This window comes from Mastigoproctus giganteus, chromosome 1 (genome assembly GCF_048544385.1).
Source record: "Mastigoproctus giganteus isolate SK-2022 chromosome 1, ASM4854438v1, whole genome shotgun sequence".
NCBI lineage: Eukaryota > Metazoa > Arthropoda > Arachnida > Uropygi > Thelyphonidae > Mastigoproctus > Mastigoproctus giganteus.
In genome coordinates this window covers 91,516,320-91,529,825 of record NC_143575.1, presented here as the reverse complement: position 1 = coordinate 91,529,825, position 13,506 = coordinate 91,516,320, and the positions used below count along the sequence as shown (strand labels likewise).

At 32.4% G+C, this 13,506-nt stretch overlaps 1 protein-coding gene across 10 annotated transcripts in view; it reads left to right on the top strand.

Annotated features, from left to right (window-relative positions):
• The window catches only part of LOC150090991 (disintegrin and metalloproteinase domain-containing protein 11-like), a 1,161,948-nt gene that overhangs the window by 1,037,334 nt on the left and 111,108 nt on the right, over positions 1 to 13,506 (top strand). For 5 of the 10 annotated variants that reach the window (XM_090373761.1, XM_090373753.1, XM_090373745.1 and 2 more), the window contains one exon: positions 2,540 to 3,653. The exons of 3 other annotated variants lie outside the window; for them this stretch is intronic. In XM_090373761.1, the coding sequence (XP_090229887.1) occupies positions 2,540 to 3,653 (1,114 nt within the window). 2 more of the 10 variants (XM_090373777.1, XM_090373783.1) reach the window with 2 other exon arrangements.

The following is a 13,506-nucleotide window of genomic DNA, read 5'->3' as shown; positions in this document are numbered from 1 at the left end:
AAAAGATTAGATACCTCTTGCTGGTGTCTCACAAACACCACATGAGAATGGGAATTGCCCAGAAGAAAAAAGATGCTTTTGCTCACCTGGCAGTATTAAATGCCAAACAAAAGAAATTCATGCCTCGTGATGCAATTTTAAAGGAACTGAAATTACAAGTGGTGCAATAACTAAACATAACATACCAATCTATTTTTCATTTACATGCAGAAGTTCATTTTCTGGTAAGCAATCCAAAGTAAACATGACAATACTGGTACCATGTTTTAACTATAAAGCTAAGGAGGTGAACACATCTGTACTTAATTGCTCTGTATATTTGCTGATGATATCCAAGTTAGCTATAAGCCATAAATGTTACCAATTAAATACACATTGTTTAGTGAAAACATTTCAGAAACATTTCAGTAACAAGTCAGTAACAAGGTGGAAAATTAAAGTGACTAAAACTATAATAATATAAATGTGGTGCCACTTGTAGGTGATGGTGACAACGTTTAAAATTTGTCATAGTGAAAATATACACACTATTTCAAAACGTTTCATTAAGTTTCATGAGATGTAGATTTTCCTCATCAAAACAAGGCCTCAACAATTCAAAGTTACCCATTTGCATGTAGACTACTGTGCATAAGCTCATGTTCCAGTTCTTTCTGCATGAATCTTCCTCGTCTTTGTTTTGCATATTAACCATTTTCAAAAAACTTTGTAGATTAAAAGAACAACCAAAATATTGGCTGTATCAGTATATTGACTTTGTACAATTTTAGTCTTAAGGTCAGAATGGGCTTGTCTGTATTCTTGGTAATAAAATGCTTACTTAAAGTTTATAGGCTAGGTGTTCAGTATAGGTTCCATGAGCCACCATACGGACTTTCACATAATATTCAAGTTCCTTCCACACCATGGCTACTATGTTCCTGTCCATTAGACAGTCGGTCTCTAAATTTTTAGTACCAAAAGTAAATGACCTACCTCCTTGGTGGGTTTTTTGCTTCAATTTCTCACGATCAGATGTTGAATAGTAGTAGTCAAATAATATTGTTTAATGAAATGAAAGCACACAAAATGTTTTTCCACTGGGACAGCTACATTTGAGGCATGCTATCCCTTCTACGCAACATAAAGGCAAATTAGAAATAAACGAATATCGTAAAACAAATTTTTTTCAGAGTTTCTGTACTGCATTTTGTAAAAAAATATTGACTTAGTTCATATACTTTCATTACAATAAATTTTAAAGTTGTTAAAAACATATTAACCAGTTCAGAACTATATTTTAATATTAATTAACATCAGATGAAATGACTAATATATTGCCAACCAAACAAGATAGGGTAGAACCTAACAGGCTAGAAGGGGGGTGTACATAAAATGACATTGTTTCAGATATAATCAGTGAACTAATAAAAAAATATACAGACTGGCAATAAAAACAGACATTTATATAATAACTGAAACCATTAACTTAAAATTTATCATCAAGCTGAAGTCGTTATGCAAGAAACACAGTGAACAAAATTAGGTTAGAGAAATAAAGGGAAGCAGATTAAAATAAAACAAGCAAGGAAATAAACAGAAATAGCTGAGATAAATGAAAAATATTGGATAACAAGAGACAAAAAAAAAAGCCAAAAAGAAAGAATGAAAACTATCATATATATCAAAAATAAATTTAAAAAATATATTACTTCCCTGTTTACTTGAATTTTTTATATAGCATAAATTTAGACACTAGATAAACAAAATGTTATACTCCATATCTGAATACATATCTAAATATTTTTATTAGAATTTGATATATGCATTTTTTACCATAAGGCAAAAATATGTATGAATTTGGTTCAGATAATTAGCTGTTCTATATTGTTAACACAAATAAAGCTATACATATTTGAATTTACTGAAACTGAGTTTATGAACAAAGTATAACTTAAAAGTTTTTAAGCAAGTATTAAGAATTATTTGTTTTATTTAGTTTTTTTATTGGCTTGAATAAGCTGCTTTTTATGCATGTTCAAAATTCTGCTTAAATATGCTTTTTCAAAAATTCTTTGTCATTTGCCTAATTTTTTAATTGCTGGTTACCAGTGATTTATTCTTTACTTTATTTACTACTGTTCTTTGTTTATGGCATCAAATATTTATTCTGCCTCCATTCTGAAATCAGTTGGTAATTTCCATTAAAAGATATTTATCTTGACCTAGCCAAACCCATATCCTCCCACCAGTTTCTCCCTCCCTCCCTCCCTCATTCTTAGGATAGGGCAATAGTTAACAGTTTATCTCTGTTTACAATCAGTAGTAGTGTTGGGTGGAGTGGGTCTCTAGGTCTATCCCTGTTCCTCTCCTGTTCTGTTGCAGCTCGGGCCAAAACTATATTCTGTACACAAGGCCCTCCCAAGTGGATGCTGAGCACCCTGGTGAAAAGTCCTCTGAAAGGAAAGAGCAGGGTTATGACCCCTCCCCCCTATCCAAGCACTACTCAGATTACTGGCATATATCAGAATGCTGAGGCTCTGACCTCCTGTGCTCACAGGGAGGACAAACTGCAGCAGCTGAGGCGTCAACAGGAGCTCAAGGATACTTCTGAGGGCGAGGAGCAGGAACTCACCGAAACTTCCACCTTCATTGAACTTTCTCCAAATAACCTTTCCCGTGTACCAGAGAAGGGCATTTTGAAGCATCCTGGTAGACCTGATAAAGAAAAGTGGAGTGGTGAAGATGGCCAAGACCTTGACATTCAGGAAGGTAATGGAGAGCAAGAAAGGGGCTCAGTTGCTGATGTTGAAAGAACACTTAAGAATATAAATGGTTATCATGAAGAAATACTAGAAGCTCTTCATACAGCTTCAACTCATCATTCAGAAAGTCAGAAGAGTCCTCAAGATATCAAGAAAGGTTTCGGAGAATCCGAATATACTAGCATTGGCTTATTGAAAGGTGAACATATAAGTGCTGATGACTCTGATGAACTAGTTCCTCCTTGTGGGCCAATTAGAATTCGAAATCTTGAAGACCTTCTTAGGCAGCTGGAGCATCATCCTGCTCAACACATGTCTCCTGCATGTTCTGATGATATCCGTCTCAGTGAGCCAGAAGCAGACCGTCATTACTTGCTTAGTAGGTCAGAAAATGTAGGTAGTGATGGCCAAATGGACCCTAGTCTACCTTATCTGCTAGGACATTTGCAGTCTTCTTCAACAGTTCCAAAGACTATGCCTACTCACCTGCCGGTTTCTTCTGGTCACTATGCAGTTGAAGATGATGATGAAGATGATGATGACGTCAGTGGAGATGATGAAGGCAGTACCTACTCCTCACATCACCTTGTTCGGAGTGCAAGTGAAGAAGCCCTCCCTGTGACCACAAAACGTGATTATGCTTATGAACATAAAGCCCAACACAAAAAGAAAAAGACAGTGAAAGGAGACCCTTGTGACTATTTTCCAAGTCCACCATCAGAAGAATCTTATGCAAATTCTTCTGAGGAGAATGCTTTCCTTCCTTCCGCATCCACAATTTCAACAAGCTCAAGAGGAGATCGAACAACTGGGGTTCCACCTCAACCAGGTCCTCTTTCATCCTCCTCAACAGGATCCCTACCATCAGGGGCCAAACGAAAAGTTAGGAAGAAGTTACCAGAATACAAGGTGTAGCATTATTTTTATAACTTTTTCTTAATTTAATTAAACATGGTTTAAAAAGACCCAGAAAATATTTTTTGTGATAAGTTTTGAACATACATAAACTGATTTTAGTATCCAAAAATGGCTGAGTATTAAATTAACATTCTCTTTAAAATAAAGTCCTCTTTTAATCAATCACTTATATATTTGAGTATAAGAAAAATACTGCACTAGTTTTTGCTATTTAAAATGAAAGTATTCATTAGTTGAAAGGCACGTTGTGATTTTTACTGTGCCAGTAATTTTTCATACTTCACAAGATTTATTTTTTCAGATGACTAAATAGGTGGAAACATTTTCATGTGATATGTTCCTTGTTAAATAAGTGAGAAAGACATTTTTTTACATTGTTTATATTGTATTATAGAAAAAGCATACATAATTTATACGTATTTATGATAAAGCTTAGATGGTTGGTTGCTTTTTTTGGCGCATCAGCCTCATGAATCATAGTGTGCCAGTACTCATAATGCTTAGAAAAATACAGTTTGTCATGAGACAAGTTTTGTTGACTTAGCATTGATTATGGGATAGAGTTGATTCAGTAGACAATGCAATAATTAATAAATAATTATCACTTTATACGTATGAGGTCACATCAGATAAAAAAAATTATATCGTAGTGTGAAAAAATGATAAAGTAATGAAAGACCATGACACTTTTAGAATATATTTAAAATAACTGTATTTCTATATTTAATCAAGGAGAATAAATCACTTAATGTTATTTTGTGAAATTTAAATATGCATTTATTTTCAAAATATAAAAAGACAAAGATCTTAACTACCTATCTATGTTTTGCTCTAGATAAAAGCAAAATCTCTTTTAAAAATAATGGCAGAATTGAGCATAATTTGTTAATATATATATATATACAATGCCAGACAAATTAATAGGTTCTCACCCATTTTAACCTTTTTTTTTTTTTTTCTTTTCTTTTTCTTTTTCTTTCTTTTCTTTTCTTTTCTTTTTTTTTTTGCATATTTGGCTCAAAATTACATATTTAACCAAACAGTCATCACATTACATCTATCAGGTATGGCACAAAAAAAAAAAAAAAAAAATACATAAATAACAATCTTTGCATAAAAATTGTTGGTTCAAAGCTAATTATTGTAACCTTATCTACTTTCCTAAGTATAGACTTTTACTATACCAGTTACTGAGTAAAATTTTATGGTTTTTCACAGTGAATTGCAAAAAACACCTGTCAAATTCAGAGTAACCTCTTTTGCAACTTTTTTTGTTCTAGTGGTTGCATTACATCCCACAGATGCTTCCCACCACCAAAAAAATAATAAATAAATAAATATATATATGCATGCAGAAATTTTTGAATTTTACATCCTAAACAAATATATGAAGTAAAAATGAAAGTGACTAATAATTTAATATTTTAATTTTATGTTTATAATTTTGAACAGAATTAATAAAAGTTTTGTTTTGATGAAAATTTAAAAATTTTCAACTTCATTAAAAAATTAATATTTAATATTTTTTTATTAACAAAAAGATGTAAACACTACAAGATCTATATTCTTAGGGTGATATTGATATATATATATATATATATATATATATATATATATATATATATAATAAATTCAGCTAAAAAAAATTCAGGCATATATTACCAATGAACAAAACTTGTGTTAAGCTGCCTGTTGGATATAGGTGGGGACAGTTATTGAGCATTACTCACATTCTACAACTTAATTCTTTGAACATACAATAGTCCAAGGTGAATTGCATGCTTCTAATCGAATGGTTCAGAAATAATGAAGATGAGTAAAAAAAGAACAGATATCACTCCTAAGAAGGTGACTAAAATTAAGACTAAAGGAATGTGGAAAAACATACTAGAATGATTTTTTCGCAAAAGTTTGCTAGAAAAATGTGCTAGGATGGCTCATGGAGTTTGTCAATTTCAGGGATAAAGAAGTGGTTATCCCATTGTATAAGGCAATGGTTAGGCCACATTTGAAATACTGTATACAGGTTTGGAAACCTCATATTAGAAAATAGATTTGTTAGGAAGAGTGCAGAGATGAGCAACAAGTTTAGTTGGGGACACAAAAAGATATTCTTACCAAGAAACACTATGGTTCTGTAAATGGCAGCCTCTGGAAACTAGGCATCATTGGGGTAAGTGTATAAGGCTTTAAAAGGGCTAAGTAACCTAAAAGCTATTGGAATCCTTACTATTTCTGGGATGAAGCATACAAGGGGACAGAAATTTGCCTTCAGCCAAAGAGAAATCAGCTGTTGAAATAAACTTTCACTCAGTGTTGTGTAGGTGGGTTTCCAAATCTTCCTAAATTTTTCCAAATTTAGGAAGATTTGGTAAAATTATTGGAAGCAATGGACAAATGAACTTTTTTCTTTGTTTTTTTTTTTTTTTTTTTTTGGTGCTGTATAAGTCTTGCTTCCCTGTATCATATTAGTAATACTACTACTAATAACCTTTTTGCTATATCTGCACTCTAGATGTATTTTCTTCTTCTGAAAGTCTTGTTAAATAGTGGAAAGAAATAACTTGTAAAACTGTAAGGAGAATATTTATGGAAAAGATCTGAAATCATGTATTCTTAAGAAGCCAATGCCCACTAAACAAGCAGGCACACATTGCATGGGCTAAACAGCACCAGCATTAGGCTGAAGAGTGGTAGAAAGCTTTGTTTAGTGAAGAAACCAAAACAGAGTGGCAGCAACTGCTCTAGGATTTCTTGCAGTTGTAGTAAATCTCTGGATGATTCTTGTTTAATCACAACTTAGTTTCCATCAGTATGATGATCTGAGGATGTTTTTCTGCAAATGGTGTCTGAAGAGTGAAGATCTTTGACAACATTGTGAATGCCATAATATGTAAAGAGTTTTTTCTTCTCAACTGAGAAAACAGTGGAGAATTCATTTTTCAAAATGATTGCCCTGTGCCACCAAACAAAGAGTGTTAAGAACAAAATTGTAAATAATTATCTTGGCCAAGTAATTCACTGGATTTTGAATCTCGCAGATTTTCTGTGAGATTCAAAATCCAGAGCCAAATGCTGTTGAAAAAAAAAATGGGATTAATAATAAACCATAATACAAAACACAAGTTGGTGATGGTAGTAATCTGAATTTGGTATAATGAAATATTACAGGAAACATTATTCTTTTGCAGACCACCATTAATTCTGTTGTAATTCCGATGCATTCCAGCTAGAAAAACCAAAAAATTTCTACTTGAAATCTGATGTCTACAAATTATTTATTTTTGAGTTTATGCAAGTTAGTATGGGCTGAATTTATGCTAGACATGTTATACAATTAATTATGCTGTCTTTTTGAATTAGGAATGTGTAAGCAGTTTAACTGGTTTGGATGTGAAATAATATCACCGTATAACACTGCCACTATCCAATAGAGTTAAATTCTGAATGAGCAGATCTGAATCTCTACATCAGAAAGACCTTTACAAGGTGTCAATGCCATGTCTAAATAATTCACTTCTAAGATAAAAAAAACTGCCACATGCTGTTGACAATTGAATATAAAAAGCAGTAAACATCAGCCAATAAGTAACCTCAGGGGCTCACATCTGCTGAGTATGGGCTTGACGCACCCAGGGTCCTGAGCTGGATATCATCATTCTTCTCTTTCTTGGTGATTCCCTTCTACTTCTAACTCTTGTTCTTTCCCCCCTCTCTCTCTCTCTCTCTCTCACACAGGGTAATTCAGAAATTTTTTTTTGGCTGGTGCAGCATATGCCTCAGGCTTCCTTGCACCATATAGCTAATAATAATAATATAAGATTCCTTTATGTGCCATAATAAAAAAAAAAAACAGAAATGCTCCAATAAATATCTTGTGCAAAGTTTACAAAAGAAAAATAAACGTTTTTTTTTTTTTTTTTTTTCATTTTATTAAAATATGCCAGGAGAGTAGGAAAATAATTCTCCTATTTAGCAACATTGAATGTCACAGTCTCCATGATATCAGACTGCAAGGGAAATTTTGTGATGCTATGATAGGCACAATATTGAACTGAAAAAAACCAAAATACCTCTTGTGCTCCCTGCCAAAGATGTAAAGCTGTTTTACATTCTTTTGGATATCTGACAAAATATTAGTTAATGGTTTTAGGTGATAAAACCTTTATCAGAAACTGCTATTAGTTGTTATTATTTTTTATATCCTTATTTACAGAGCTGTCTGGAACAATCAAATGGTCAGATTGAAGCAAAAACTTGGTGTACCTGTAGTCCACAACATAGGAAAAGAAGGCAGAAAAAAAAAAATAGTTCACATATCTCCTACCAGAAGCAGAAAATGTGCACTTGCCAATATGATTTGCATATTTCGGTTGTATAGGTGGTTTAACCCCTTCAGTGGTGAGTTGTTACACATGGTTCAGTCTCCTGTAGTGAATTTTCAACAGTATTGGCTCTATGGAGTAGGTTTTCTCTTGGAATTTAATATTTGTAAAAATGAGAACTTTCTACATAAATGCTTTTAAGATATTAATTTTTTTCTTATTTTGATTTTATTGCCTGGAACTAGAGTAAAATTATTGTCAAAAACCAAATTAAAATTTATAAAAAAATTCATAAAAAATTGTAAATAAATCTCAGTTACTTTTTTTAATACAGAAATATCCTCTGCATCTGTTTGTATATTACTTGATTTGATTTTATCAACCAAATGCATGCTATCCTGCTTAAACTGAATGCTTTCATATCTGACTGTATTAAAACACCCAAGTTCCTTCCCTCATTTACACTCCTACCTCATCTTCTGCTCTACCCCACCTAATCTGTAATTTAGTCTTGGGTTATTCTTTCTCAAATGTCGAACCTTATAGCTGGCATCGCTGAAACCTAACTTCATTTCTCTGACTATGCATGAAGCCTATTCAAATCATTCTGAAAAAGTTCAGCTTCATTTGCATTGTTAATCACGCTTCCTACAAATTAGTTAAAAGCACAGATAAGAGATGGCAGTGCATACCAGAAAAATTGCAAAATTTTTCTGGTATACACTGCATTTTGTTTGAAGTGATCCTCAAAACATGGATTTACTTGTACATATGAATTCTCCAGCAAACACACATGAAAAAAAAAAAAAAAAAGAAAGAAACATTGATTCACTTACATACTCCTGAAAGGGTACGGAAAAAATCACAACAGCAGTAAGCAATGTAACTCTCTTTACAAGACTGCACAGTCCTGAAGCTGTTTTATATATTCTGCAGCACACACACATGTGGGGGGGGGGAAAACATAGATCCACTTACATACTCCTGAAAGGGAATGGAAAATATCCAGTGGTGCATTCGGGCTGGAACGCTAAAAATATATATTAAGAGTAATTTTTAAAATTAATAAATTTCTTTAAAAATTTATTTAAAAACAAAAATATAAATTTCGCAATGAAACTTGAACGTTTCTTACTCAAGTACAATGTGTTAGATAAAGAGATCCAATGAATGAGATATACTGTGATGCGTGCGAATGCTGTATTTTGATTCGCCATGAGCTGAACACTAGAACTGGTTGTTCTATGAACCATGAGTCTGAAGTCTGATTCAGTTACTGTACAGTCGATATGGCATTATCATATAGTCTTCTGGAGAATGAGCATTCCAGTGCTATTTTTTTTAGAAATACACCTCTGAAAATATCACAACAGCAGTAAGCAATGCAACTCTCTTTATGAGACTGCACAGTCCTAGTGAAGCTGTTTTTATATAAACAGTAGCAATACAACAGTGGTGCTTCATAAATACCAACATCAGAAAAGTCCATTAATACCACATACGTTGCAAGAGATTATAGAGAAGTTTGAGGAAACAGGAAGCATCCTAGTGTATGAACAAGGTGAGGTGGGGGAGCTATTAATGAAGCATGTGTGAAGAAGGTAACAACTGCTGAGGCAAACTTAGCACAACAGCAGTGGAGCTAACTCTGTTGTTGCAGCAATTCAACATGTCTGCTTCCACACATGGAAGATGCTTTAACATTATCTCTACAAAATTCATTTATCACAAGAGCATAAAGCAAAGAAGAAAAAGACATTCACTCCCACATTTCTGCCATACATGCATGACAGGAATGTGAGAGTAGTGATGGAATGGATATGGCAGTGGAACATCTTCTAGGTAGGCAATGCTCACTTCACTTTGAACAGAAGCACGAACATCCATAACTTTTGTAGCTGAGCATTGGAATCCCCAAATGGTACCTGCAGTTCTGCTATACTCTCCAAAAGTAACCAGTTGTTATGGCTTCACTGTTTCCTTTCTCATTGTACCATTTGTCTCTGAGAACATTTCAGATTGCAGGGCCTGTCACCTGCACCGTTGCTAGTCAGTGATATCAGAATGTGTTGGGAAACCATCATTTCTGCACTCCAATAATGGGGATGCCTGCATTCCACAGTGTTTATACAAGATGGCCACTTTAGTTTGCCCAGTCTCTGCAAGACCTGTTTCAAAGGCATTTCACCAATGACAGAATGATCACTCAATCCTGGCCAACATCGTGCTCATCCTGTCCACCCAACCTTACCTCCTGTGATTTCTGGCTATGGAAGTACCTGAAGGATATGGTGTACTGTGATGCAATCTGTATCAATGAAAGCAGTAAGACTTAGGTATATGGAACACATCATGTTTAGAATTGGCACATGCATTGAATATATTTTGTAACGATAATCCATCAGCAGTATCACCTCTCAAGAAGATGTAGTCAGTGTGGGAATGCAGTAGCAAATATGTACGACTTGACCATGGGCTGAGCCTCATGTGACTGCTAAATATGGTAATGATTACATCCTTGTAAAAAATTATTAGTTGTAAAAATCTTTGACTTATGTGATTATGCCACAGTATGAACAACAGAACTTCTTCCCCTGGTGGAACAGGGCAGGATGAGATGTGAATTAATTTTTTTGTTTGTTTGTTTGTTTTCTGCCATTTCTCTTCCTCATGTTGTAGACTACATATATACCAGATTTTCTATATGACCATTAGATAGTGCTCCAGACTGCTCTGAACTTGAATTATAAAGATCCTGTATATGCCAGATTTTTTTTTTTGCCAAGTTCAGTATTTTTTTCAGGCTTAGAATATAAATTTTCTTCACTTTAAGCATATAAATTTCATGGTGTCTACAGATTTTTGTTTATAAACAAAATTTTAAACATGTATTTTTGAGCAAAAAAAAAGGTCCAAACAGGAGACTCACTATTAATGTGTCCAGCATTGTATATAATGTATATTTTTTCTTTATTTTAAAACTAATAATAAAGCATGTCTATATTGTGAAAAAAAATATATATTTTATGAACAGTCATATAATTTGATAAATAAATAAAAATGTATTTATTCTATTATGTGTCATTTTATGTACCAGATAAATTTTGGGTAAGATACACTGCATACTCCGCACTCAGTGAAATAGTCATTTTGTGCTAGCTGAGCCAATGACTCATTTAATTGTCTCTTTTAAGTTTTATTTTCCTATGAACAGTCTCTATATTTCATTAAAAACTTAATTGGTGATTGTTTAATATATTTTTCCTTTGAAGATTATGACATCTGAACCCTTAACTTAAATGGAGCCAAATTTTGATAAAGATATAGTTATTGTAAGATGGAGAGAGAGATATTTAAGATGAAAATTTTATTAGGTTTGGTTCCATATTAAGTGACCAATTTAAGATATATATGATATGTACTATGTTTAATAATTATTAAACATAGTATAAATGGACACATTAAATATATGATAATGCTATTGTGTTCTTTTGCTAACAGTTTTTCAAATTTTTAACAAAAATAGCTGATGCTAGTTTTTTTGATAGAGTTATGGAATTATAGTGAATAGGCTTCAATAGGCAACTGAGAAAGATAATAGCATGATATGCCAATGATTTTTCAATGCAAATCATACTTGTGCAAATCTTTAGTGATAGGACAAGTTATCTTAGACTATCAAGGTAAATTTTAACAATATGATCATGTAGTTTCTCCAAATTGAACTAAAACTAAAATCCAACATAGAATAAACTTGTTAGTTAATAAGGAAGAATATTATGAAATACTTGTTAAAAAAGTATTTCATAATAAGTTTATAATAAAATATGACAATGCTAAATGATGATTAAGTGTTAGCCAGTAAAATAATTTAGTTACAAATAGATACTGAATATCTTTTATTACAAAAATCTTTGATTTGACAATGCTATTTTATTCATTTGCTGACAGACAGCTTTCAAAACAGTTACAAAAATATCTGATACAAGTTTTTTTATGAAAATGATTGAGTTTTAGTGAATAAAATTCAATTAAGAATTGAAAAAGGAAAACAGTTTGATATGCCAATGATTTTCCACTGCAAATCATAGTTATGAAAATCTTTAGTGCTAGTGCAAATTATCTTAAACTAGTAAGTTAAAATTTTAGCAGTATGATTATTTAGTTTCTCTAAATTGATATTAAACTAAACTACTTCATAGAATAAAAGTGATTTTTTAAATAACAGATAAAATTATGAAATACTTTTCTGTATGATATATATAATTTTATATAAAAACATGACATTTAGTTATGTAATTTTCCTTATTTAAAACATAACCAGTCCTTCACAAAAGCATTGTTATTACACGTGTAACAACAACAAATCTACAAATGATTAAAGAAATACTTGAAACTAAGAACACTTATTATAAAGACTTGATAATTAAAAATCAAAAAAAGTAAAGAGAACAGAATTAGCAAAAAAAGCATAGGCAAGTGAAATGACCTTATGCTTTTCTGCAGTATAAAATTAGAAAATATCAACTTTAATTTATAAAATAGCCTGTAATTAGTTTTTGATGCAGAAGTTGCAGCATTTATGCAGAAAGTTTTCTCAAAAAGTTTCAACTTGCAACCACTTAAAGGTTTAACATAGACTAAAGAGAAGTTTATGATGTTCCAGAAATAAGCAGCTGAAGAATATTCCCTGTAGTGAGTATCTCAGTGTGAGATTGGAATTCATGTTAATGTATAAATTGAAGTATTAATGTATATGGTTTCAGAACAAAATTATACTGCTGTGATTACTAATAATTAATTAAGCACAGGAATATGTGATAATTGGATAAATTTTAGTGATTTTTTAACATAATTTCATAGAACAACTACACCTGCCTTCTTATTCATTAAGGAATTTACTTAAACTGCAAGATTAATGTACCATACTTTTGGACTACAACACACTCCAATCTATGAGGCACATCAAGGTTTTGGGAGGCAGAATTTAAGAAAATCATTTTTAATTACATATACTTCATATACAGAATCTTTCTGAGTACTTTGGAAAACAAAAGAAGCAAAACACACACTAATAATATCTTAATATAGCACAGTTTTTCATCAGAAAATCCTTGAGCCTTTATCGCAGGTGTGAAGTATCCATCTCTTCATGAAGTTGCATCATTTTCTTTGCCAACTGAAGCATTACTGATTGCACACTTCTTAAGCGATTCCACAAGATTTATCTTTATGAAATACCTGTGGTGCACTTGCACCAGGGCCATGAGATCAGAGAGACCCTAAAAGAAAAAGAGAAAGTTACATAAAAAATTGATTGTACTAAGTCCTAAGCTCATGATGATATGCCATTGGATCAAGTGCACTGTTTTAGACAGGACTTACATAAGCCCCAAGAATTTTTTTCTGGCCCCAACAGTAGTGAGCATGCCTAGCAGATTCACAGGAAAAAGTGGCTCCAGTTAATGAGATGTCAGTTTAAGAAAAATATCTGTTATTTTAATTGATCTGTTATTAAT